This window comes from Ascidia mentula, chromosome 9, assembly GCF_947561715.1.
Source record: "Ascidia mentula chromosome 9, kaAscMent1.1, whole genome shotgun sequence".
Lineage (NCBI taxonomy): Eukaryota > Metazoa > Chordata > Ascidiacea > Phlebobranchia > Ascidiidae > Ascidia > Ascidia mentula.
In genome coordinates, this window is record NC_138574.1 from 14,656,704 (window position 1) to 14,682,927 (window position 26,224).

Here is a 26,224-nt window from a genome sequence, read left to right on the forward strand (position 1 = left end):
AATATTCGAATAAGACGTCAAGTAACGTGGTGACGTCACCACTCACCTCACGAACATTTTTGCATATGTCTAAAGTTAAACCAATTTTGTAGTTACAAATGGTATAGGACCATGTACTTGTTGAGTTATTCTGGGAATCATGCCCTGACGATTTCAACCTTATGTATAATTATACCACGGCAATCGCAATTCTTGTATTGTTTTTTATGTAACTGAGGATGCGTTTTCTTAAAAGCGAAATGTATTTGTCTTACATACCAAGACTGACAGATTTTAACCTGGAAAATAACGTTTCTGTGATTGGGGGAAAGCCCACGTACATACGTTATTTGTCCTACTGACTAACTCTGTCGGTGTGTTCTATAAGGATGTTGTTCCAACTTTTCAAAATCGTTGAACTTTTGCCTAACATTGGCGACACACTCACACACATATTACTGGCCAATAGAGAACACGTATGCACCTAGCACTATACTAACGCTTTCACAAAGTAAAACTTAATCTACGCACCCCCTGAATTTTAATGTCTTTCATTATATAGGGCAGGTGCCTGCTTTTATGGTCAACATTTCGTAGAATTGAGCACTATAGAAACGATTTTGATCCGCGCATTGAGGCGATATAGCTAGACGATAATCGAAATCGCGCGCTCCTCTCAAGTCTGACGTAGGCGATGACGTATATGTCTGGAGATAATCTACACTGTTGTGCACGCAAACCTGGAAACTGACCGAAACATTTCCTTTAAAGGTTAACTTTCACTTCTGGAAATTCAAAATTTAGGATTTGCAGCTTTTTGATTCGTGCAACACAAACAAAATATTAATGCAAAAAAATGCATGTTCATTACAAGTTTGGAGCCAATACTTTTGCATCGCTTTTAAAATTAGCAGAATCAGCAATAAGTTGTGTCACCAAATATGAGCATAGAACTTGCCGTAATATTTGTTGCCATTATTGGAGAAAGGCATAAATTTACGGAAAAATGTTTAAGCAATTAAACACTATTTGTAAAAATCTACTATCAGTCCAAAACATTACGTCACTATATGCAAAACGTCGAGGCCGTAAACTAAAACCGCGGAATCCTCCCGAAAAACAACCCCGTAATCTTTCAACACAAAACCAGCATTTATTCCCTTCTCAGTGCCAAGTTTTGCTGAACTCAACTTGATCCGAACAAACATTCCTTCAAACTTTTACTCGTTTCCATTTGTCGGTGAAAAGCGAGACAAAATGCTCGTGTCGCAGGCGAGTAATTGTGTACTGTCAGTCGCAAACCGGTCGTTAACTTGGCTGAAAAACGCTTTTCGTTATGTTGGGCAAACCGCGGGCCAAATTTTCAAACCGTGATCTTTTAAGGAATAACAAATGCTGGCACTGAAAACGCCCCAACCAACTTGTTTGTGTCCCATGTGACCTTATCACTGTTTTGTTGTCTTAACTCTATAACGATGGTCGCTGTGCATTTGTGCCAAAAATGCCCCAAGCATGAAAACTTATATCAGAAGATTTTTTAACAGATCCGATTTTTTCCTCAAAGGACAAAATAATGCAGCGGTGTCATGGCAACCCCCAGCTGACTAAATGAGTTAAAACTTTCACCAAAACGAATCCCTATTTATTCCCCCTCCAATGCAACTGCCATCTTGAAGAGAAATAACCGCGAGATTTTTAAAAACTGATTTGAGGCGTCACATTTTATGGACAGCACAAGTAAATTTGAATCCGTTCTCACGGGTTTTGCAACTCTGATACCGCAAAAGACATCGTACTTGAGAGATTTGCTCGTTTGAATGAGGTTACACCTAGATCTGTGACGCGGCAGTCATAAGCACACCACTAATTATTGCATTACATTCTCTACGGTTGCGCATTACGTAAGACCATATACGTTTGCCGTTTTGGACAAACAAAATTCAAAGGTACACTTTTTCTTATGAAAAAAAATATTTCGAAAAGCAACCAAAAATGAACACCGACAAACTTCTTATACCGTTTAATCTACAAGTAAAGGTTTTTCTTTAAACTTGTTGCATATTGGTTTTCCTTTAAACTTGTTGCATATTGGTTTTCCTTTAAACTTGTTGCATATTGGTTTTCCTTTAAACTTGTTGCATATTGGTTTTTCTTGAAACTTGTTGCATATTGGTTTTCCTTTAAACTTGTTGCATATTGGTTTTTCTTTAAAAAAGACTCAATATGAAATATTTTGTCGATCGTCCTTTGCCCAAGTTTTTCCAAACAACGACAAAAAGATCGCGATTTCCGCTTAAATCCGCTGCAAACATTACTACTCGCGATTGTTGGTCAAAACTTTCAAACTTCGAGCGTTCTGGCGCGATGCCGATTGTCACTTCGCGGAAAAACACGTCGGAAAGCACCCGAGGAAATAATTGAGCGCTTCGAAATGTAAACGTTTCCGTGACCGCGGTTCACAGAAAGGTTACACGTAAAATTAATCAAATTCACACGTGCACAATAATTGTGTCGTTTTCGTTCAACGGCGATCGTTAAGTGTGACGTCAGCATATAATCTTGCAACTGAAAAGTTCAGGAACTGGTTGCAGGCGAATATTAAAAACTCGTTGGAGATCCGAAGTGAAAGTGGTGATTGTTAGTTTGTAACGCTTTGAAGATACAACGCATTCTACCTCCATATGCAAGTCTTTGTTGTGTGTATCATTATAAGTTGTTCGGCCGCCAAGTGCTTGCAGTCAGGCAGTGGGAAAGAAAAGCAACGCGTTGATTTGACAGCCTGTGGCGGTGCAAGTAATTACGTGACACCCAAACACGCGGTTGGATTGATTTCAAGATCATGTTGGTGCAATTTGGGTAAAGCACAAGTACTAAACTTTCATGACACCTTCATTCGTGGTGAAACGATATTTGAAGTTTAAGAGAAATGTTACATAATTATCTACATCTAAAGACGTTGCAGTGATGAGTGTAGAGAAATAAACTTGGCTACATTTTGTTCCATCTTTGGTGAAAAAAGTAATTTTGCCATTTTTGGATATTTGTTAATTACTGCAACCAACGTTTACTGGCATTGCACCCAAGGCATTGCAGACTTATATATGATTTCGAGACAAAAGCTATGATAGCCAACCCAAACCCTGCGCAGTGGGGCGATCCTGCCAATCATGCGGTTGCATGATACACCTAATGCAACAAATTACCAAAGCTGAAACACTTATGGTTAGATAAGGCACATCTGACTGCATAAAACGTGATGTTCTGCTTTCTAAACCGCATGTAAACAAAACTATACCAACGCAGTTGCATTCAACAAAGTTAACTAGGATTCAAACTATAGGATTCCAAATTACACACAAAGAGTGGATGAGCGTCAGTGCTATCTTTTGTTTTAAGATATCACAGAAAATATTAATGCTTGCTGGTGCACTGTTTTTGTAAGAGACTGACTGGTAAATAACTTTATTATAGCACGAGCTTTATCTCGCTTCAACAGTGCACCAGCAAGCAATATACACATAGACCAGAGACTGACATGGCAAATTAAAGAAAAAGAAAATATTAATTCTGCCCTAGCGTCATCTGCACTAAAAACATAAAAACAAACAAAAGCAAAACTCAACGTTAACTCCTAGGTATCATTTACACACAACCGACAACACGCTAAACTTGTGTTCAACGAAAGACATTTCTTCTAAACGTTCTGCAATGCTGCACCTGCGCGCGCTTTTGCAAGTTGACCCAATCTATCGAGCGATGTTGACACCAAATAACCACAAAATCCGCCAATTTACCCGAAGGGGAATGCGCTCTGACAAGAACTTGATTCATTCCCGGATTCTGCGGAAGCCTGGTTTGTCTGCACGAAGATTGACCATAAATAGAGTTTCCTTGAATATTTTGACATGATCTCAACATGTTAAACAACGGACTGCGTTTTGACCCTGTATAATTCCCGCTTATAAAAGCTCAAGTGATCAAAAAAACTTATGTTGAGAAACTTTTTCTTGAAGTTATTTAGTGACGTCAATATTTCAGACTCCTTTTTCAACTTATCCTTTATATTCGTAAAAAACTTCAGTCGAAATTAGCGAAAGCAGACAGTGATGTATATTTACAAATGATCAAGCGAGACGTTGGGAAGATTGTACCGAGCAAAGGAAGAAGTGCAAAGGTCTCATGTCTGTTTCAAAAACACACAGAACGATATGGCTTAAATACCGGTGATTAAAGGCAGTAGAACCACAACTTCAACAGGCAAAATACGGTGCAAGATGGGTGGCGGAATGAAATTTTGGGAGAAACGTTCACGTACATTATGTTAAATGGCAGACGCGCAGCAAATGTTTACTAATAACAGTCTGACACTGTATATGGTCACAATTACCACACTTCTCGCTTTCAAAAAGACAAAATGAACAAACAGGAGTTTAATTTGAAGGAATGAAAGCAAAGTTGTTGTTTTGTTGATAATATCCCGGTGGTTTCGATGATCTTGTTCGTGGTGCTCTGCTGCTCGGGGCGGTCTGGATTCCAATAACAACTGAAAACAATAGTAGAAGATTAAACCTTATGTAGGGAGTCCATACATGGTGTCCAACACCTGCAACTTCATAACCACGTAGTTAAAGGGAAACCGTTACTGTTAAATGCAGAATTGTAAGGAGATTGTGTTGGATTGAGTTATGTTCTGTGCTAAACCAAAGAAAAACTTGCGCGCGTATCCGCTTGCTAGTGACACCTTGTGGCACGCTAAAACCCTTTCCTTTAAAAAGGATGCGGTAAATTCGGCTTTAGGAATAATTGTATTTTAAATATTGGATAATGTTAGCAACATCATTTACCTAGAGGTAAGAATAAAAATGTAGCGTAATTACAAATTAACCAATCAAACAGCAAGTACCTTCTCTGCTCGCAGTTTTGCCGTTCGATTTGTAACTTTGTCCGTTCTGGTGTCTGTCGGTCGCTTTCGCTGCAAAATATACATTGTGGCCATCACTATACGTCAACAATAAATTTGAACTTAAAAACATTGTTCGTCCAAAAAATTTGAACTTATTTGAGATTTTTTCTTTTTAATTTGTTAAAGCCAAGATTGCAACCAGCACTTTGAACGTTGATAACACATCAGAGTTATTTTTAGAAAACACTTCAATGTCCACTAAAGCACTTATCAAGTTACCCCGCCGATTTTCCAAACCACAAAACATACGGTAGGACGACCACTTTCATAGACTTTCATATAAACGCACCTAGTGTTTGTGATCTGGTCGGAGGGCGGGATAGAGGTCTATTGTTGTATGAGTTAGACTGCTTTGTAACCGATATACCGTGAAGTTGGGAGTAACCTGGAAGCGGACGGGATCTGAAAAATAAAACAAAAATATATGTAATGAGTTCTGGTGCAATGCCTACAGGATAATCTCAACAGCAATGCAGCAAAATGTGGTTTAAATAGCAAAAGTACGTTGGATACGGACAAACAATTTCTTGATTTATCTGTTCCTCACAGCCAAAATATACACGGATTAAAAGCACATTCGCAAATATCTCGTCGGTTACCAAGCTCTTTCGTTGCATAGGGGAATTATTTGCGCTTAAACGCACATTTACAACGTGAAAAAAATACATGAAGCCATTCTCACTCTTGTATGTAAGGTCGTGTTGATTTTCCGCCTTGTTTGTGACCGGATGCCACCAAGTTCCTACCAAGGGTATTCCCCTGAAGCTCTGGCGAGACTGATAATGGAGTAAAAATATCAGACTTATAACAAATATTTTTATTAAAACTCAATATGGGGATAATCATACAAAGCACTTAGCACCGATGATGAAATCAGTACTGTTTAAAACGTCAGCTTAATGATTAGCATATTAGCTTTGCCTTTCCTATTTAAACTACTTAAAAAAAGTACTTTGCAAAATGCTATTGAGCTATAAAAAAGCTTAGTTCAACAGCAATTTGTCTTACGTTTTTTGTCATTCGGGTCATCTCTTTTTAAACAGTTGCATTTCCCCCCTTGAACACAACAACCAATGATGCAAGCTAGCACAACAACGCCCACTATCGGCAGAACGATAGGAAGGACCTTGGCATCTGAAAAGAAATTTAAAGAAATCAAAATATTTTTCAACTTTTGTCTTGCTGTGCTTTTAAATGTGTGCATCTCCTGGACGTACATAATATAATTCCCATGCGCTTGATCAAAGCGTTGCTCGTTTGTATGCTGGGTGTGTTTAAAAGACCGTTTTACGAGCGAATTTGCACTTTAATTACGCCCACAACAACAAAACAATGACAGACTTTCTAAAACGTTATCAATCAATAAAACCGCGAACAACTTCTTCGTGCACGTGGGAGAGGCACGCGTCGGGTAATTGTGACGTGAAATTACATCGCGTCAGATGCGCAGTGATTTTATTTTCGCATTGTTTTGTATCCGACAGCACAAAAGCGGATATTTGCCACATATATGGATGAGTACAATGCAAAGTTTACATCGTCTTACTGACAAGGTCGCCTCGAGTGCAAAACTTTTCCGCAACCTTTTCCACTCCCACATTGCTGACGTCAACTTACCGTCTTCCACACTGTAGTTGTCATCCCATGCCTGCGATGAACCAAACAGCACAAAAAACACACTTAAAACGGCGTAAAGATTGTTTTGCCTAATACACATGACCGTTTGGCACATAACAATGCTACATAGACAATACTGAATTAATGTGGTTTTAATAAATAAAGTTATTTGCGACAACCCGACTTCTTGCCAAGCCAACTAACTGGTCGCTTTATATAGTTCTAGTTAGAAATGCAATTTGAAATACTTTTTGCAAAAGAAAAGCGGCAACATCAGACTCGTGCGACTGTGTTTCTTCGTTCTAACAGCGCAAAACGTTTTTCTGCTGTATAAAAACTCTAAATCATCTAGTTACGTAATTTGTCTGCTAAAAACAATCACACATTCTTTATGATTGATGTCGTCACAATACCCTTGCATTCAACTTCTTCGGTGTTTGTTACGAAACAATCGACTGCTGCAGCCAAATGGAAACGCCAGGAACTGGACTTAAATGACAAATAATGGCAGAGCGCCGATGCCTGGAGGCAAAAAGTTGGTGCAATTTCCAGCAGTTCCTAGGGTTTGAATTCGCTGCCAACTAAGAAGTTAACATGCCTTAAGCTAATGCAAGCTGATTCACGCAACAACGTTTGTCAGATAAAAGGATTGAACTGTCTTGGTGGTTTGTCGGATTATTTTCAACAAATACATTTCCAAGAATCTTGTTTCGTCGCTTTGTTAAAATTGATTGGCTGCATTTAAATCGGTTTGTGCAACTAACATTCGTTTTAATAAACGGATATTTTTCTGTGGTTAAATTATAACCTTAAAGCGACGACATTTTAATTTCTTTGACTCCAAAAACAATAATTTCAACGTTTTTTTAAGAAACACTTCGGTTTTCTGTTTTTTTCTCTATAGATCTCTGCTCATTTTAAACATGGCACTGCGTCTTTTACATGCTGTGTCTCCACTTACAAAGACCAATCGTCCGACGGCACACATTAATGCCCTGCCCACAAAACCAGCAAAATTCTTTGAAAGTCGCCCGGATAAAGATAAAATTTTGCTGAAATCTACAAAATTAATCTTCCTTTCAGCAGATTTAAATTTAAATTTATTGGAATATCACAACTTACAAACAAACCTATATCACAGATGCAAGGCAGACATGCCCAACAGTAGTCTTGCTTACACACAAAACACTGGCGACATTTTGTATAAGCGCATTATGTCTTTAACTACACGTCGCAATTCATTGGGGAGATTTAAAATGATTGCGGGTAGTGAACGCCCCTAATTTACAAGCGACCTTTTGGTGCAACGAACTGGTTGGTTTGGTGTAGTGCGCCTTGTCCTTTCACCAGAATAATATATTAAATTTAAAGTTGCCTTTTTATGGTTTTATCGGTACCCATTTACCATTTTATTTCTGTTGTATATTGTTCATCTGCGCAGTGGTATTTTGCGCAAAACACAAATTATTTGACTTGTCTTCAAACGAACCACGTTGTGACAAAAACAGTAGTGGTCGTGTTGACGTGGCTGCGAAAAGTACAAAGTTTGGAATAAAACTATATATAAGGACAGGGCCAGAAAAAAAACATTTTGGGGGCACACAACATGCAGTTTGAAGCACTGGAAAGGTCTGAATGAAATGCCAGTACATTGGGTCTAAACTTTTATGACCTGGTAATTCCACACCAACAATTTTGCCCTGCTGCATGGGAGGTTTCTCAAACTGTATGCAGTGGAACAGGCTCAGGTGTGCCCCAACATTTTCACCATGAATTAAAGAAAAATTGTTAATATGTGAAGACACGATAACATAAATTACACCGATTGCGTTCCCACTTTTTACTGTAATCGCCTTTTTCATCATTACTTTATCTTAATAAAGAACGATCAACGGAACTAAAAGATGTGAGTAAGGAGCAGCCGGGCGAGTGTTCGCCAAACATTTAGCCACGAATCTGATTTTTTCTGTTCACTTCATTACTTAGCTAAATTTAACACTTATAGTGAACCGGATAAGTTTACAAACCCGGGTTCTTGGAGACGAATTCGATTTAACTAGAACTCATTATATCAGCTAAAAGGTTACGCAGTTTGTTACAGAAATGAAACGCATTGGTGCGTTAGGCACAACAGCTTGCAGTGAATGTGGTTCACTAACATCGATACGCCACACAAAATTGCCTGGAACGATTCTTGTTTGAACATTTTTTGAAAACTCGATTAATTCTCGAATATCACTCAACATTCCAGTGCGAAAATTAGGAAAATTTACATCATGTCATGCAGTGTCTGGAATGAACACGCTACAAGGAAATTTAATTTTTAAACAAGGACACAAGGGTCAGGAACATGGACGGTCACTAGGTGACGCCACGGATTCACCTAAGCCAAGTGTTTTTTCAGCCAATCAGCGATTTTCCCGCCATCCCGTTTCCACCAATCACTTTTCTGCCTGATTTGTTCGATGGATTGCTGGACGGTGCGCTCTGCTGCCTCTGCCGGATTCTTGTTGAAGAATTCCTTTAAGGGGAAGAAAATGAAACAATTAAGGACAAATTCAACATATTTGTCACTGAGTAAAATACACGAACCTCAACTTCCTGAGCTTTCTCGTCCGTAGCAAAGTTTTCCGTTGTTTGCTGAAAAGTTAAAAACATTGGAAATGTAAAATCACAACAAAGTAGTCTCGCCGTCCACCAGCTGTACCGGAGTCACCTGATAGGTCGGAACAGTGATCATACTGTCCACACCTCAGGGCTACTCTTGCTGTATGTATTTTAACAGTTTTAGGTCACCATTGTCCCGTTTCAAGTAAACATATGTTTTACAAAGAATAAGTCACAATTTTTTCCTGCAAACAACTGCAGCAATTTTTTGCCAAGAACCAAGAAGATCATTTCGTCAAAACAAAGCGTTGACCTTGACGATGATAAAACTGACCTTGACGAGTCTCGAAATGAGAAACATTCCTTTGTACATTCCGTGGAGTTTGTCCCAGTTCGTCTTCGCGTACTCCCAAGCCATATCACGACCAGTTTTGTTACAAGTAGCGACCGAAGCGATCACGAACACTTTGTCGTTTGAACGAACGCGTTCCTAAAATTGCACAAATTTTGTGTCAAATCTTGCTGATAAATGGGAGATCCCCCCAATCATAACAGATCCAACCTCAATTATTTTACCTTAAGTTAAGCGTAGCTAAGCTATAAGGTTGTCAAATGTTTTTTTTTTTTTCAGTTTTAAACGTGTTGTCCAGGAAAATGCGACATTTTTACGCCATGTTCGCTTATTAAGGGTTGAATTTTTCACTTAGTCACATAAGAAACCTCAACATTAACTCTATACTTACAGACATCGCGAACTCCAGAACTTTCGATATGAGAGCCGGATCCTTAACGTGCCCCAAACTCTTCTCAACTCTGTTCCGTTCCTCGTGAAGATCGGTCGTTTGGTGGAGCTAAAGAGCAAGTTGTATTTTACGTATTTCACAAAACGGGAATGAAGATCGTTGTTGACCTTCACACAGATCTCGTCTTTACCTTCAGAAGATCTTCGAGATCGTTGGCGCCACCATGCGACAGGACTGTCCCGTAAACGGATGAGCGCAAGTCGGCGTTGAGGGGGCAGGAATTGTCGACCTGTCCAGCACAACGTAAATAAGTTGGGTGCAGAACACACTACTGTCAAGTCCCCATGACACAACCCTCTACCTATATTACGATATTCCTAATGGTTTAGCACGGTAAGGTGTTTTTGCCCATATATGGTGACGTAAAATTAAAGATGAACAAGCACAATTTTATATATTGGCGCAACTGCTTTTAGAACCTTCCGAATCTCAAGTAATTCGTATTTACGCATGACTAGTTGTGGGTTTAGGTTCAGGAAGTACAAGACGTTTTGTGATGTTGTCATGGTAACTCACATGGGTGCAGAGCCTCTTCTTAGCTTCCGACACCGTCTTCTCGCATCCGCAACCTCCCATCTTCGAAATCACGAGACTTCTCAGCATGCTGTCAAGATGTCCTGGAAACAAATTACATAAAAAGTGACCTCTCGACCGAAAGTTGTGCGCAGTGGACGAGGTGGTGAATGACACAATGGCAGAGATTTTCATTTGCTTAACGACAATAACAAAGATCAGTATAGATTACAGAACGCTGTTAAACACAATTTAAAATTAATCGAGTTTGTAGAGTTAAGAAGCAATAACATGTTCAAACCAAATTAGTCGGGCCAATTTTCTTTACGGTTTATGTCAATATGCTAATAATGCATTCACTGTCAAGTTCTACAGGGTTTCCACCCAGTCCGAAAAATTGCATTGTCACAACAAAGCTTATATTAAAAAAAATCTCCCCTAAAAGTTAATTCACCTTCTCCTTCCTTGGCGTCCCATCCAAGGTTGTCGGACACGCCCTGGAACAACTTCCTGGTGAACTTCTTGAAGTTGGCGTGGGCTTCGTCGTCGTTCCACAGTAAAGTGCTGATAGTCGATACTTTAGCCGATACATCATTCCATACAGTGAAGTTGGTTTCGTTCACGTAAGCTGCAAGAGCCTGCAGGAAGTCGGTGGTGGGGGAAACCCCAGATGAAGCCTAGAAAATTTGATGGCGTGTTTGTGAGAAGTTTCGTTGACAGAAATTATTTGTTCTACAAAGGATTTGTTACATTTTTGCTATTCACGATCCAAAAAACCAAACTGTCTGCAGATCACTGAAATCACATAATATTGGCTCCACTTGCTTATATAAAAGATTAATATCAACTTGATATTTTTGGAAATGTTGTCTATCGACAAATGCCATGGGTTATGCAACAGCATAGAACAAGCTAGAAATATTCGTCTTTCGAAGAGAGGCCTGGTAAATACGCCTGATTTATCCCAAAAAATGCTATTTTACCATCATTCAACATACCAATAAATCCAACACATTGTATGCGTAAATGAAGCTAAAAGTAACAGAATTCTGTGAACCAACTTTATCACTACTTGCACTGTACTCACCAAAGCAAACAGATCACTCTGCAACCCAAGGCGGTCACGTGCCGGCATGGATTGGTCCTTCACCGCAGCTATGAGTGACGTCAGCAACTCTCCGCTGTAGCGAACTCGGAAGAACCCGTAAAGACCGGGATTCACTTTCACCCAACTGTAAGAACATAAATAAAATTTGTTAATGGCCACACAAATATGACTGCATGCGCCTTTCCAATTTAAACCAAAAATACAACCGGATATAATGGTTAATATTAGGTGTGTTGCTGTCCTACAGTGCGGACAAAAATTCGTTGTTGCTTAAATTACACTCCCTTCATTCTTACCCGTCACGTGACACGTTGTCAATGGTAACCTCAGTGGTGGTTTCCTCCAGCAAAATAGTTTTGGCGACCTCGTGTGGTGATGCTGATGTTGAGAAAGCCACAGGGATCATCCACTTGGGGGCGCTTTCATCTAAAAAAAAAGACCATGTTTTTCTCAGACCACTAAAGTGGAACTACTAATTATATTTCCTCAAAATTTAAACTAAACGTATTTTGATAACAACACAAAGCTTCAATAAAAACACAGAACTTCTATGGGTTCTCAGGCATAGCAGCCAAGCTAAATCAGCCACTTTCACCTACCTTATCATGTGAAAGCATTTAACACTTCTGAGATAACTCAAGTAACTGATGTTAATGAAAAATATTTACACAACCTTGGGCCATGTTTCTAACACAAACCTGTGGAGTCCTTCATGTTGTTGGCTCTGAACTTGCTCTGAGAAATCTGCAGAGTTACGCTGTTATTTGTTCTAGATGTGGATTTTACGTCCAACACTGGATACCCCATCTGTGATGTCCATGTGCTCATCACCTGTGGAATAATGTGTATTCGACGTGCCGGCTTTTATATAAAACAAAGTTTTGCAAATCTTGCTATTGTTTATATGAGTTAGATTTAATTAATTACGAGCCCACAGCATTATAACACAAAGTTTCAAGCGTATAATTAGGTTTCCTACCTTCCCAACTGGTTTTCCACTTGCTGCACCCAAAGATTCCCACAGATCTTCAGTGAATGCATTTTTGTAAGCGTGTTTGTTCAAGTACAAATTCATGCCCTTCTGGAAACTCTGTTACACATAACGTTTAAAAGATTCATTAGCAGAGAATCATCGGAAATATAACCACATACTGCTATAGATACAGAAGTAAGCAACAATCGAATCATATTTGGAGTATATAAAAAATATAACAACACACAACAAAAAACGCTTAAGCTTTCTCACAGTATCTCCGATCCAATTGTGCAACATACGGATGACGGAAGCCCCTTTGCTGTACGAGATGATATCGAATATCTCATCTACTTCATCCGGATGACCAACTGGAATCTCGATCGGATGGCTGTTGTCCAGAGCATCAAGATCAAGCGCCCTAAGAACGAGACATGTTTATCTCTGTTTGAATATTCTAAGGAAAAAAATACTAACTTTCATCTCAAATGTTTTAAATTCAGCACAAAAACATTTTAAATTTGACCTTCTACTACAATGCTAGGGTTCTGTTTGCTAATCAAAGTTTGCACAGTTAAAAATTTTCATAGTACTACATTTACACACCCAAAGACTTGAGTTAAAGGTAAAATTTCACAAATTACGAAAGTTACTTGTAAGTTCTGTTCTGGAATAAAAATTCTTACCTGACCAAGTCATGTGTTATGAACTGGGTCCAGATATCGAACTTAGGATGGCAGTGATCGGTAGCGAGATATTCCATGAACGAAGCAAAACCTTCATTCAACCACAAGTGAGTCCACCATTCCTGAGAATAATCACATGATGTAAAAGGCAAAATTAAACTGTAACATCCACTGCTATATTTTAGTTTCACATAAAAAGCAAAGCAACTGTCTTGCATCTTGCCTAGTTAAATCTATTCAAAACACATCAAAAATTAACTGCTTTGCATCACAATTACTGATGGCAAACGTGTACACCCAAAGTTTTATTAAAAAAAACAGTTGCCAAACTTAATTATTCTGGTTTACCACAACAAATGTAATAAACCTCTTTATAACATATCTTTTTAACTTCCATAGTCGCTATATTTATAATTTTTATCAATAAACTATACATTACCATCAGAACAACCACACAAAAATTTATCTACCATTGTAACCAGGTTTCCAAACCATTGATGAGCGAGTTCGTGGCAGACCACTAGCGCCACCCACTGGCGAGTGTGAGCTGAAGAACTTTTGTCATCGATCAACAAAGCTGTCTCACTGTAAAAAGCAATTTGAGTCAAAAACTTAAAACACACCTTCTAACAATTAATCATTTTAGACAATATGAGTGCAAACTACACACACAGAAAACAACAATATCAAAGAAAATTGTTCAGGACCAAGTACAACATAAAGTTTTTCCAGCTCTCAGGAAACTTAACTTAAGATATTGTTTTGTGTTAACCAATAAATCAAAAAACCTTACCGATAAGTCACCAATCCCCAGTTCTCCATGGCTCCAGCACAGAAATCAGCTACAGCGATCAAGTCCATCTTCGGCAGAGGATATTTTATTCCAAAGTAGTTTTCGTAGAAAGGCAAAACCTTGGTTGCAACGTCCAACGCAAATGTACCCTGTTATACAATCAAAAGTACACATTGTGAAAAATAAATGCAATGGATTCAACATTTTGTTTTGTAAACAGTGGAAAACTACAAGTTTTGTTACTGGGTATATGTTGGTTCCTATATAAGTAACACCTTGTTTATATATGTTTGGCAAGTTCATAAAATTCAAATTATATATTTTAAAATAACAAAACAGCAGCTTACATTCTACTGAAAGTATTTAGATTACAAAGTGAGATATTTACCACTCAGCAACAAAACCAACAATTATCTCTCGTAGCTATCATTAAGTGGAGATGTGAGTGAGTTGTATGACAATCACTTAAACAATACATCTTAATTCCAAAACTTAAACAAACCTGTGCAGCTTTTCCAACTGGGGTGTAAACTCGTACTTTGATGCCGTTTGCTGTTTCACTCTCAACAAAATCAAATTCACCTGAAAAATTCAGTTGACATTTTGGTGAAAAAATTAAAATGTTGCATTTGCCCAACATGAAACTGGTAATTAATTATATTTCAAATGTGAAGTCGGCATGCAAAAATCTAAAAACAGATTCTTACCAACAACGAATGCAAGCAAGTAGGTGGACATGATTGGTGTTTGAGCATATTTCAGTATCTTTTTGCTATTGTCACCTTCAAATGCACCCTCAGAAACAACATTCTGAAAATGGTAGCGAGTTTATAAAGTAATCTAGGTGGGAAATTCCAAGCTTGTTTGTAATTGCAAATTTTAGTACATTTATATCAGAGCGTCTTCAATCCAACATTTTCTTTGTGTTTAAAAACTTTCACTTTAAATCAACAAAAAAAAAGTCATTTTTTATTAAAATAACATTAACTTTAAGTCAGCCAACAAACATTGATAAAAAATCAATGTGAGACGCACCATGTTGGAAAGAGCTACAAGTTCCGTGGGAACGACCAAGGTTGTATCAAAAGTTGCCTTCAAAGCTGGTTCATCCCAGCAAGGAAAACATCTTCTTGCGTCGGTCGCTTCAAACTGGGTGACAGCAGCGTATTTCTCCTCTCCATTGTTTCCAACATATCTGATGATACAAAATGTAAATTGCAAAAAAATCAAAGCATTCAAATTAGTTACAGATTTCAAAATATTTTCTCAGATGCATTACTGAATTTTTGAAACACTAAATATATATATACCATTACATTTCACCCAAAAATGAGAACACAAAATTTCTTGCTTTAAATTAAGTTGTCAAATTGTGTTCACAGATAAAAGTGTGGATTTTTAAGCGGTGTTCAGCTTCTATATATTTAAAATAACAAGTCTGTTATAATTCTTACTTGCTTCTGTAGAAACCCTTCATTTTGTCGTTCAGTTCTCCTTTGAATGACATGTTCAGTACACCAGATCCTTAATTTCAGAACAAAAAATATTGAGAGATTGGACAAGGACAAATAAATAAAAATAATAAACATACTTTTACATTTACAATGCAATGAAAAGTAAAATGGGGAAATTAAAATCTTGGGCTTAAATTTTAATGTCATCTGCACTTGTTGTGTTATCTAGAAGCGAATGTAACGTGGTTTAGCACCTTTATGTGGTAACAATTATGGTACAACGTAATTAGATGTTTTACCAGTTGGTAAATTGTCAGGAAACTGAATTGTAACTTTTTCCTGTTCCTCGTCGAATTTGATGCTGCTTGACGCAACTTCCTGGCCTCCATCTGGGACATAGCTTGCAGACGAGATGGAAATGTCCACACTGTTTAAAACCACACTCTTAGTTGCCCCATTTACCTGAAAAAGTAACAATAAAAGTTGAATTATGTTTTAATCTTTTTATATCGGTCTGGAAGCAATTTAGCAAAATACATTCCTCAATAATAATGTTTTTACAGAAATGTGGTAAATTTACATGAATAATGGATAATGAATAGGAGCAAAAACAGTAAAATGGTATTTTATGAAAATACTTCCCCAGTAAAATGAATTGATACCTTTATTTTGATATTAAAATTTAGTTAATGGTGCAAATTTTCAATGCGTTTAATTACCAACCTATCAACTGAAGATAGATCAAAAAATGGTAAAAATAATTTTGATAAAGCCAGTATTTTGCAGAAGGTAACATCAATAAAAATGTATTTAGCATATAACCATGGATGTATTAAGTAAATGTAGTTTACAAGTCATTTGTAACCACATTAGAACTCTCACTTGGACTTTGACAGCTTGCTTCCCATCAAAAACAAATTCCTTCAAGCACGGTTTCAGCCAGAGGTTGTAATTGACTGGAACAATGTTGGTTGGAAGACGAGAAAACGGTTTCTTTTCTGGAGCCATGTTGATTTTTGAACTCAATAGAATAGCAGTTGCACTAAATGAACGAACAGATACTGGAACACAAAAAGAGGCTCGGTATACGAGGTTGACGCACGACTTTCCAACGCGCATAACCAACTGTAATCACCGATCTTCAACCCTAATAAATATGGCTGTAAGAAGTGCTGCAATTACAGAGGGCTTTAGAATTCAATAGTTGAAAAACATTAATCAACAATTCAAACTGGTTTCGTAGTAAAACGTCCAAAAACTGCATTAACTTGCAAAAACTTTGACCCCAAAAACGTCATGGCGGTGGCGGTAATGAAATTTTCTTTTACTGAATCGATTAAACCCTTGCAAGTTAACAAACACAGCTAACTGACATGAAATTTTTGAGCGGAGATTTTCACAAGAAAGAGGAACTAAATTTATTTGCGAAACTTTTGAACAAGATTTCATCTTTTTACAACGAAACCGGTCGTGCGTGACAACCGGCATGCGTTATTAAAATTTATCCTGATATATAGACCAGTATACATTTTTTAAATATTAACTGTATTCTGGACTTCTAGACGGCCTAATCTAACAAAATATAATACAAAATAAACAATTACATGTTGGCTGCGGTAAAGTCCTACTGAAATCTTCTTCGGCTTTTTTTAACTGCCCTGTTTTTCAACACACACAGCATTTGCCAACTTTCATTACTTCATGCAAACAATTAATGATTAAAATCAACATTGGCGAAATTTGCTGCCAGATCTTATCATATTTAGTCAACATATCTATTACGTTTTTGTGGTCGGTATTTGCAAACAACTTGATTGGGATGTAGCGGCCGCACAAATTAAGTGCTACCTCTGGGTTCCATCGGACAATACTCTTCTTAAACTAAATTTATTTACATTCTAATGTAAGGTCACTGCAAGGACTCAACAAAGAGGCTTAACCGTGTGAATGTAGTAAGCAACAAAGAAGCTTAACCGTGTGAATGTAGTAATTTTAAACCACTTTGAAAGTATAACAGCAATTTGAAACCAACGCTTCGGTTTTGTGAAGTCATTCAAATGGACCAAAACGCCTTTGTCAAAACCTTGTTAGGAAACTTTACCCAAATAGCAAAACATGGGTTGGAGTTCAAGCGAAACGTGAAACGACAATTCTTTAATTTCCATTTTACCCAGAACTCGGCTTTGTTTTTTAGAAAAACTACTGTCATTGTTCAAATGACTTTCCCAAGGTGAATGGGACACTCACAACACTAGACTACTAGTCTAATAATGTCTAGACAGGTGGTTGTAGCGTTTGGGTGAATTGTTGCAAGCAGCCAGGTGTGTCCAAATAATTGTTTGAGGTTCAGGTTGTAGAGGGCAGTTTGCCAAAATTCTGCAATTAAAATTATCGCGAAAATTCCAAAATATTGATTAAATATAGAAACTGGTGATAGATTTTGTTATAAATGTGCTGACATCAAAAGGTTGCTTCAATAATACACACAACAATTGTGGTATCTTACTTTTGATGTTCAAAGAGATAAACGACGATATTTCCAATTCATAAACCTCTGTATTTTGAAAAACTTCTTCAAAATTTTGACTACAGAAAATGTCCGTACACGATTTGCAACTTTTATTACTTGCAACATCGATGGAACAAACCACAGTGATATTCTCTACACATTAAGGTAGCAAAGCAGACACACATAAAATATCAACAACAAATACACACACTACTCCTCTACTAAGTCCAAAAACATAAATGTATCTTTATCATTTGTAAGTCCTGATACCCAAAGTGCGTTGCAGTCCTAGCAAGGGTTCATTGTATACCTTGTAGGGAGTTGGAGATACAGTGTCAATATATTCCAGCAGAGTTCATGCAATCACTTTTTTATGAGGAACTAAGGGATGGATTCGTGCTAAAAAACTAACAAACGGAATACTGACACGGCAGCAATTTAAATGAAAGAATATATCGACGAAGTGCTCACAATCAACGTAAATACCTTCTCAAAGGCATTTTGCAAGTTTTACTTAGAGTTAATCCGTATGATCATCCCAATATTTCCGAAAGCGTTGGGCGAAGATATCGGGGTGAACGGTTGAGAAGGAGAGGGGAGGGTATATGATGCGCTTGTACGAGTTCTCCAACTTCTTCTTGAACGTGTACCTCGTGAAAAAGTCGATCACACCCAGATAGTACCTCTGGTCCACTCCGTCAATCACGTGCAACTCATTGCGATAATTCGGCAACAGACGTCGATTCTGCTGCATCGCCTCGTCACTCGTTATGGTCGAGCGGGCACACGATAATTTATGTGACGTCATCGAAGGTGACGTCACACTGTTGGCTGGGTGGTCGATGGCGCTTGTTGGGCGCATAAAACAGGGACAATCAAAACTTGAGCCGCTTTGACTCTGTATAGACGCGGTGGGCGGGGCAAGGGGCGTGTCCTGGACCATACCGGGCAGAACACTGCCCTCATCCGTTTGAGTGCTGCCGCAGTCGGAAGAACACTTGGTGTCAGCAGTGAGAGAGTTGCGGTGGCTCGATGGCGCTGTTGAGCCGGGTTGGGGAGGTTGTGAAGAGTTTCCGAGTTTGAGGGAGGGTTTAAATACACTCTGGTCAACTGCAACTGATCTGGAATACAAACGAATGTTTATGTGAAGTGTTTCGATATTCTTTACCACACGTAACACACAAGTTAAAGTCATTGTTGCTTGTTGGATTTCAAGCCCTATTTTGTTCATTCAATGTCGTATCACACACGGCATGGGTCCTCAAATTTTGTTTAACTATAGACCAGCACAATCTCCACGAACATGCATTTCACTTTTAGCTAAAGAAATCGTAGTTCCCAGGACAATATTTTCGTGGACAAAATGAAGCACGGTTTCGATTAAGTGGACGACATGTTTTTGATGCTGCAGTCCATGAAGCAAGTGACAAAATTATAACCAAAACATATGGTATAACAAATGACCAGTAATAATGCACAGAGCAGTGCGTGCCTGTATCCCAGTTGTAGGAAAACCCTGAATGGGGGTCTGACATCAAAAAGTTAATGGGAGTAACATTATAAATCAACTTAACTGGTGATTCTGTTGGTGGATAGTGAAAACTAATAAGGGTTTCACAAAGGAAACCTTTTATATTTCACCTTTTAAGCGAAATGAAAGCTAATAAACTTCTATATAAGTGCCACTACTTGTATTCAGGTAAGTGCTACTCATAAAGTTTCGCCTTCTGCAAATAACAGGTAATTTGCCTTTGTTAAATGGTGGGCATGGCAACTGTTCCACCATCCACATCAACCCAAACACACTACTGTTGGCAACTGCCATAAATTTTTCTGCCCTTAAAAGTGTCTGCCTTTAAATATAATACGACTTGGTATTTAAACTTACATTTTTAAAATAAAAATAATATCAAGAGTATTTAAATTTTTTTATAAATTATGAAATTGTATTAGCATTTACAACATAAAATGTGCAGCATCACACTGAGGAAATTTTTAATATTGTTGTTAATCTTTAAATGTTTGTTTTCACTTCCTGACAAACATGAAAAAGAATAAAAACAAACAAAAGACTTGTGTTAAATGGAAGCCAAACCATTCATAATGTCCGGCCCTAGGGAGAAAGTTTCAGGTACCATCCCAAAGCAAAAGTGAAGTTTTGATCATTGTCACATTACAATGGGCTTTTGTTGAGTCACTCAGCGTTCATTGTTGGACCAGTAGTGTGACAAAAGTATTTTTTTACAAGTTGAGTCAAAGACATGACAGTAACATGCTGTTACAATGAAACCAATTCATATTTTAGAACACAAATTATATACATTAACTGTATTTCTACAAATTCTTATGCAAAATATATAGTTTGTGCCCAAAAAACTTGGGAGTCAACTAGTTGGAATAGGAAAGCGAAAGCTAATCATACTTACTTTCTAGCTCTCGAAATAATTGAAGCCATGTCTTTATTTTCAAGTTTCTCGTCGGGCTGTAAAGGCTGCATTCCAACCAACAAGCTGTAATCCAGTACACCGATACTTTGAAGAAATCTGGTGTCTATATCAATTTGACGTAAAAACCAATCACGCTGCTCACCTTGAACCAAAAATACACAAAATCAACACAATTTTTTTGTAGTTATTCCTAATCAAGAAATTTAACAACTTAACATTCAATGGTAATATTTGAGGTATTGCTGTCACATTGAGTACAATTCAGGTATAATGAAATGCAAGACACCTAAACCAATTGTGTTTGACTCCCGGGGTTACATGATTAAAAAACAACGAATAATATTGGATTGTAGTGTTAGTTTAGCAACCTGTGTGTATTTGTGGTTGACTCTATTATTGGACTGAGTGCTCTGTAAATATTAACATCTCTTCACCTCAGTGATATGTGTGTCACAAAATCTATTGTGTTTTTTACAAGGTTAAAACATACCGAGGTGAAGCTTTCCATCTTTCAGATTTTTCTCCTTTAAAATAACAACAATAGCGCTGTCTTCAACTGGTTTTGTAAACCTCCCAATTATGCATCCTTTTATGTCGTATCGATGTTGGATTCGTTCTCCAGGATAATAAATACTCAACATCACCACAAAATAAACCTGCACAAAAATAGGGAGGTTTCCAATTCTAAGTACACTAAGAGGATATTATGTGAACAAAAGGTTTTGTGTGGTCTTATTAGGAGTTTGAAGAGCAATCATAGAAGACAGCTCTGTAGATCTTGACTTTATAAAAAAAATATTTTTTAGTTTCAACACCTGCCAATTCAAAAAGAATAATTTTTTTAAAAAATCAACATCTGTAGAGCTGTCTGCTATGATCTGTGTAGCACACTGTTGTAAATATAGTGCACGGTCGATAGCCTGCCAGAATGCATTGGTTGACTGGATCCACTTTTTTTATTAGCACTACACTTACTGGCAGGTTACAAAAAGTCAACTTACTGGTTTCTTAAACTTGCTGACTTGCACGCTGTGCATTCCAACGAACTTCACAAGCAAACTATGAGGAAAATCCTCAAAGTGTTTTACGTACCTGTGCAAAACATTTTGTTACATTGATTTATGAATGGATAAAATATAGAGACAAAACAATTGAACAGTAGTTGATAAATTGAAGAATAATCAAACAATTTGATAACATTTACCAAAATACCGTGATAGTCAAGGGCATTAGAAAAACATAGCGAAAAGTACAATATTGTTTCATAATAACATATTTGTCCAAGTTACACCATAGGGAAAGCACCAAGAAGATTGTCATACCGGTCCAAAATTCTCATAAAAAAATTAACTTCCGATCTTGTGATGGTTTTTATCATCAGCTGTTTGTTGCGACTGAAAAGTTTTGAAACATTTTGTCACTCATGAACACAATATTATAATGGACATGCATTTTTCATTAACTGAAAGCATTCTTGCACTGGGTGCTGTACATTGGATACACAAAAAATTCTTGCATAATTTAGTTGGAATTTAATTATTTATGCATGGTTATGCATGAGCTTTGTGTGCAAGTAATACAAAGAGGTGTCCCATAATTTATTAAAATAAAAACAATAGACTCAACATGCTTACAGTTAAATTTTTAAAATGTCCAAGCAGATTTTAACAAAGTAATCTGTTTTTATATAAACTTGGGAAAGCCATTAAATTGTTGGGTAAAATTATGCATTGCTAATAATAAATTTATATTTTACGTTAAAAAGAAGCTTTGTCCACTTTTAGAGTTTGTTAAAAACTCGTAATAAAATTCCTCATCATCTTTGGGTGAAACTGTTTCGACATATTCAGCTGATGGCAACGCAATTCTTTGCCTTAGAGAGTAGAAGACCCCAGGAGCAAACGATTCAAAATGAATTGGCTGCAATTTAATACACAATCATGTTTTACTAGAAAGATATTGTTGTTTCTTTTCGAATGTATTACAACTGAAAATTTTAAACCAGATTTATTTTGCAATAAAACAGCAGAATCTGTGATGTAAAACTATTATTTTGTCTGCTTTGCCAAAGTTTTGCACCAATATATATAACTGATAAAATCCAACAGAACTACAAAAGTAGAGTCAAAATATATAGTAGAGAAAATTATGCATTTACCGAATCATGGTAAGGGCAGGTGAATTCATGCTTTACAACTTCTGAATGGTCTTGATCAGACAAAAATATCTGCATTAATAAAATACACACAATTTGTAAACCTTCGTTTAAAACACCTTTTATTAAATATAACAAGAGCAAAGAAAAATACAGTTTAGAGATAACGCACAATGGCAACAAAATGTACACAACCCTAGTTGCTATATGTTGCTTATCCACACACTATGTACCTTTTTCTTATCATGCAAGGCAAGAAATGATCTCATTCCATATCTGATATATTGTGTGAAGATGAATTTTGCATGAAACTCGTCGATTTCTCGAACGTCGCGCTGTTTCCATCTTTTACGAACGCGAGTGAAATACCCTTGTCTTTTCACAGCCGTTAGCTTTGACATTTTAACATTATCCTTTTTACTTTTATTACACATAAAATTTAAGGAATAGAAAATAGAACAATGGGAGTAAGCCTGAAGTTAATTGTCCTGAAACTATCATTAAAATTTAAATTGATGTCAAATTGGTGCTTCTTAAAAACGCTGGTAAATCCAAGTAGGCTAAAGCTATAAAATACTGATTTTCACATTTCAAAAATACTTCAAAGTTCAAAAATACTTAGTTCTGTCAATTTTTAAGCAATTTGTTTTTGCTGCTTGTATTGCCTGTGGGTCTTAGAAATTTTGTGTTGTACTGCAGTAACACCTTTCCTGGTATAACAACCTAACTCCACAAATATCTGATTTGGTAACACGTATTTTACAGCCTTTTTACATTACAAACTGTGTCCGGAAAAGAGTGCAACCTCCAAACACTTTACAAACACAACTTTCACTCCCTTACCGGTAAATGCTTGCGCTCTAAAACCTCCTGTAGCTTCCGTCTACACTTTCTCCCACAAATCATCGTCTTTAGGAAGAACAGCTAAACTAAACAAACTCAGCAATATATCTAAAATTTCCATTGTCTATAGTTGTTGTCATGTTGTCATGAACAGGTTTCGGATGAGAGCACGTTCTTTTTACGATTCCGATTTTCATGTGTTTTTGTTGAACAGCTATTGAAATAATTGTTTCACCAAAATATGCAGTTTTGCATCTTGAAACAAACATCACCGATTTGTCGCAAGTTTTCTTTGCGAACGTTTATGTTCACGCCTTTCGCGTTTGCGATACGTCGCTGACTCGCTCTGCGCATTTCATACGATGAAGTACGTCATATTGCTTTGCAACGATTACTGCAACGTCAAGAGAAAAAGATTTCAGAAGAAAAATACAGCCCGGTTACTGTCCAAAACTTATTCCGGCGCACCATTGGCGTTTTTGTAACTGCAGAACAGTAGATATAGTTATTCATGCGCCAGACAAGGCACGCTACTGCCGATAGATTTTGTCTGCAAAGCTTCGTGTTATAACATATTCTAGCGAACGATCGCCACCTTTTGGATCCACCCGTGACGATCTGTTGTTTATTAAAAATCTATAGGAGGAAGCATACGAATGTCGTGTATATATCCGATGTACGCCTCAATTGCTTGGTTTTGGGTTCTTTATTCGCTCTAACCAGTGCGCGTATATTTCATAAAAAATATTTGCACTTACCATTCAACTAGAACTATTTGTGCGAAAAAGAGCACATTTAATGTTGTTTTTTATTATTAATACAGCTCTTGTTGATTATATGAAAAATATTTTCACGTAACAAACGGAAACCAGCTTTTCAAAATGCAAAAATACTGCACACGGACACGGACGTTTTTTGGCAACAGCATGAGCCCGAGCTTCACTCATACCATCCTAATGTGACATCATAGATCATAACGTATTTAGTGAAAAATTGTAATTTGACACCAAACACCGAATCAACAGCAAAATATTTTTTTTTACCTATTTAAATAAACAAGTACATTGTACTCGGTTGGGACATCAACTATAGCAAGAACTAAAAAATATGGAATTTTGAAGCATTAGTATAATAGGTAGAAATATAAAAACAGCATTTTGCACAACTTATTAAATAATCACAATAAAAAAAATACACAAGATTATCGTCACAACACATGTTGAAAAATTGAACAATGAACTATTCGATTGCAAAATGACCATGGAATCATAAAAATCTGTTAGGATTAAAGGAACTTAAATCAATTTCAGATACTCCAGTGACAATTAATTCAGCCAGGGACTTTCCAGTTGCTGGTGCATTTAGAATTCCCCAACAACCATGTCCAGTACCGATGTAAACTCCATCTGTATTTCCAACCTTTCCTATTAACGGAAGACCATCTTGTGTGAGTGGAAGATAGCAGGCTTGGGCTTTAAGGACTCTGCCTTCTTTGAATGTTTCCCCAACCAGATTCGTCATTTCCTTTACTTTTTCACATGCATTTGCAGTGGGCACTATGTCTTTAGGGTATGGAAGCTGGCTTGATGGAACAGGACTTTCCGCCATACCACACACATATACTTCACCATCAGGCCTTGGATAAAGTTCTGGTGAATATTTTCCATACTCTGTGAATAATGCTTCGGCTGGTACAGGAGATTTTGGTGCAACTGTTATTGAATGTGCTTTTTGTCCATAAACTGAAGGTAGATCAGTGATCCATTTAGCAGCCATGCCAGTCCAAGGTCCCATACACAACACCAAGGCATCACATTCAACTGTTGATCCTGATTTAAGTTGTACTCCATCCAACTTCTTACCAATAAATTTTAAATCACAGACACTTTCTCTTTCCATAAACGTAACTCCCTTGGATTTGCTGAAGTTACATAAAGCATTTGTAAATTTGTATGGATGCAGTTGCGCTATTGAATCTTTGGTTCCAATGGATTGCATTGTTTGCCGATCCACGCGAATCCCGTTAGCCCATTTCACATGTTCGTTTGTAGACGTTTGTTTTACTGGCGCGTCTTCAATGGACACCGAAAACGCGTCAAGTCTTCTGTAATCGTACACGTCACTTCCATTTAGCTCTTGCGCTAAAGTCTGGTGCAAGTCAAAGCTCTTTTGGGCAAATGTGTGCAAATCACCGTCAGCAACGCACCAATCCCTTGCCAAGAACCCGCCGGCTTTTCCAGATGCAGCGCAAGCAACAGTACCTTGTTCGATAACTGTACATTGTACGCCATTCTTCAACAAGAAAAATGCGGTGCAGTTGCCAATTATTCCACCCCCACAAACCACAACTTTCATTTTATTTCAACCTTTAAGCTGCACCAAGATTTGCAAAAAAACATGTTTATTCTGTCATGGATGAATAGTTTTTACACGCTAGAGTAAGTATCTCGTTTTTACATTTTATCCTGTTAAATAATAGAATACTAAACGTTATGTGGGTAATAAAGGGGTATTTTGTTTAAACTGTTCAATTTGTAGATATCAATGTAATTTGGGTGTTTTCGTTTCTTTGAAATCTTTATTGCATTAGTCAACTTTACCAAACCACCTTGCCAAAAAATCAAATTTATTTGTAACAATTTGTGTATTGATCCAAATCCAGATTTGTAAGAATTAAGAAAGCATATATTAAGCAAAAATTTCTGGTGATAAATAATTTTTCCGAAAAATACTCCCTACATTGCTTATTTTCACAACGATTCGATTCGACTATT

At 37.3% G+C, this 26,224-nt stretch overlaps 4 protein-coding genes across 4 annotated transcripts; all 4 read right to left on the reverse strand.

Moving 5' to 3' along the window:
• Nucleotides 1-4,074: 4,074 nt before the first annotated feature.
• On the reverse strand, nt 4,075-6,677 carry LOC145914152 (uncharacterized). Its single transcript, XM_083001929.1, has 6 exons — nt 6,560-6,677; nt 5,951-6,076; nt 5,625-5,718; nt 5,232-5,344; nt 4,883-4,951; nt 4,075-4,522 (listed from the first exon to the last, which is right to left on the reverse strand). The coding sequence occupies exons 1-6, from the start codon at nt 6,672-6,674 to the stop codon at nt 4,410-4,412; spliced, it is 630 nt and encodes a 209-aa protein (XP_082858055.1). The 5' UTR covers nt 6,675-6,677; the 3' UTR covers nt 4,075-4,409.
• Nucleotides 6,678-8,078: 1,401 nt separating this feature from the next.
• On the reverse strand, nt 8,079-16,662 carry LOC145914775 (puromycin-sensitive aminopeptidase-like). Its single transcript, XM_083002615.1, has 21 exons — nt 16,379-16,662; nt 15,796-15,958; nt 15,497-15,566; nt 15,078-15,237; nt 14,750-14,852; nt 14,545-14,624; nt 14,043-14,191; nt 13,720-13,834; nt 13,250-13,371; nt 12,837-12,984; nt 12,570-12,680; nt 12,289-12,421; nt 11,887-12,016; nt 11,570-11,714; nt 10,937-11,159; nt 10,486-10,586; nt 10,100-10,198; nt 9,910-10,017; nt 9,501-9,656; nt 9,152-9,199; nt 8,079-9,080 (listed from the first exon to the last, which is right to left on the reverse strand). The coding sequence occupies exons 1-21, from the start codon at nt 16,613-16,615 to the stop codon at nt 8,943-8,945; spliced, it is 2,739 nt and encodes a 912-aa protein (XP_082858741.1). The 5' UTR covers nt 16,616-16,662; the 3' UTR covers nt 8,079-8,942.
• A 1,438-nt stretch (nt 16,663-18,100) lies between these two features.
• LOC145914776 (phosphatidylinositol 4-phosphate 5-kinase-like protein 1) lies at nt 18,101-23,097 on the reverse strand. Its single transcript, XM_083002616.1, has 8 exons — nt 22,841-23,097; nt 22,611-22,679; nt 22,209-22,372; nt 21,775-21,846; nt 21,454-21,544; nt 20,943-21,108; nt 20,432-20,594; nt 18,101-19,126 (listed from the first exon to the last, which is right to left on the reverse strand). The coding sequence occupies exons 1-8, from the start codon at nt 23,039-23,041 to the stop codon at nt 18,526-18,528; spliced, it is 1,527 nt and encodes a 508-aa protein (XP_082858742.1). The 5' UTR covers nt 23,042-23,097; the 3' UTR covers nt 18,101-18,525.
• Nucleotides 23,098-24,284: 1,187 nt separating this feature from the next.
• On the reverse strand, nt 24,285-25,841 carry LOC145913981 (uncharacterized). The gene has a single exon (XM_083001751.1). It carries the CDS (start codon nt 25,803-25,805, stop codon nt 24,717-24,719), a length of 1,089 nt encoding a protein of 362 aa, XP_082857877.1. The 5' UTR covers nt 25,806-25,841; the 3' UTR covers nt 24,285-24,716.
• Nucleotides 25,842-26,224: the final 383 nt, after the last annotated feature.

What these genes read in the sequence shown, in the direction of transcription:
- LOC145914775 (XM_083002615.1), bottom strand. Translation starts at nt 16,615, where the DNA reads ATGCGCGTTGGAAAGTCGTGCGTCAACCTCGTATACCGAGCCTCTTTT. An exon ending in ATAACACATGACTTGGTCAG is followed by an intron (nt 12,985 to 13,249) that starts GTAAGAATTTTT and finishes TCTCGTTCTTAG; the next exon opens with GGCGCTTGATCTTGATGCTC. An exon ending in GGACGCCAAGGAAGGAGAAG is followed by an intron (nt 10,587 to 10,936) that starts GTGAATTAACTT and finishes ATTTGTTTCCAG; the next exon opens with GACATCTTGACAGCATGCTG.
- LOC145914776 (XM_083002616.1), bottom strand. Translation starts at nt 23,041, where the DNA reads ATGTGTAATAAAAGTAAAAAGGATAATGTTAAAATGTCAAAGCTAACG. An exon ending in CCTTGCATGATAAGAAAAAG is followed by an intron (nt 22,680 to 22,840) that starts GTACATAGTGTG and finishes TTATTAATGCAG; the next exon opens with ATATTTTTGTCTGATCAAGA. An exon ending in AGATGGAAAGCTTCACCTCG is followed by an intron (nt 20,595 to 20,942) that starts GTATGTTTTAAC and finishes TTTTGGTTCAAG; the next exon opens with GTGAGCAGCGTGATTGGTTT.
- LOC145914152 (XM_083001929.1), bottom strand. Translation starts at nt 6,674, where the DNA reads ATGTGCCAAACGGTCATGTGTATTAGGCAAAACAATCTTTACGCCGTT. An exon ending in CAACTACAGTGTGGAAGACG is followed by an intron (nt 6,077 to 6,559) that starts GTAAGTTGACGT and finishes ATTTCTTTTCAG; the next exon opens with ATGCCAAGGTCCTTCCTATC. An exon ending in GACCAGATCACAAACACTAG is followed by an intron (nt 4,952 to 5,231) that starts GTGCGTTTATAT and finishes TATATTTTGCAG; the next exon opens with CGAAAGCGACCGACAGACAC.
- LOC145913981 (XM_083001751.1), bottom strand. Translation starts at nt 25,805, where the DNA reads ATGAAAGTTGTGGTTTGTGGGGGTGGAATAATTGGCAACTGCACCGCA.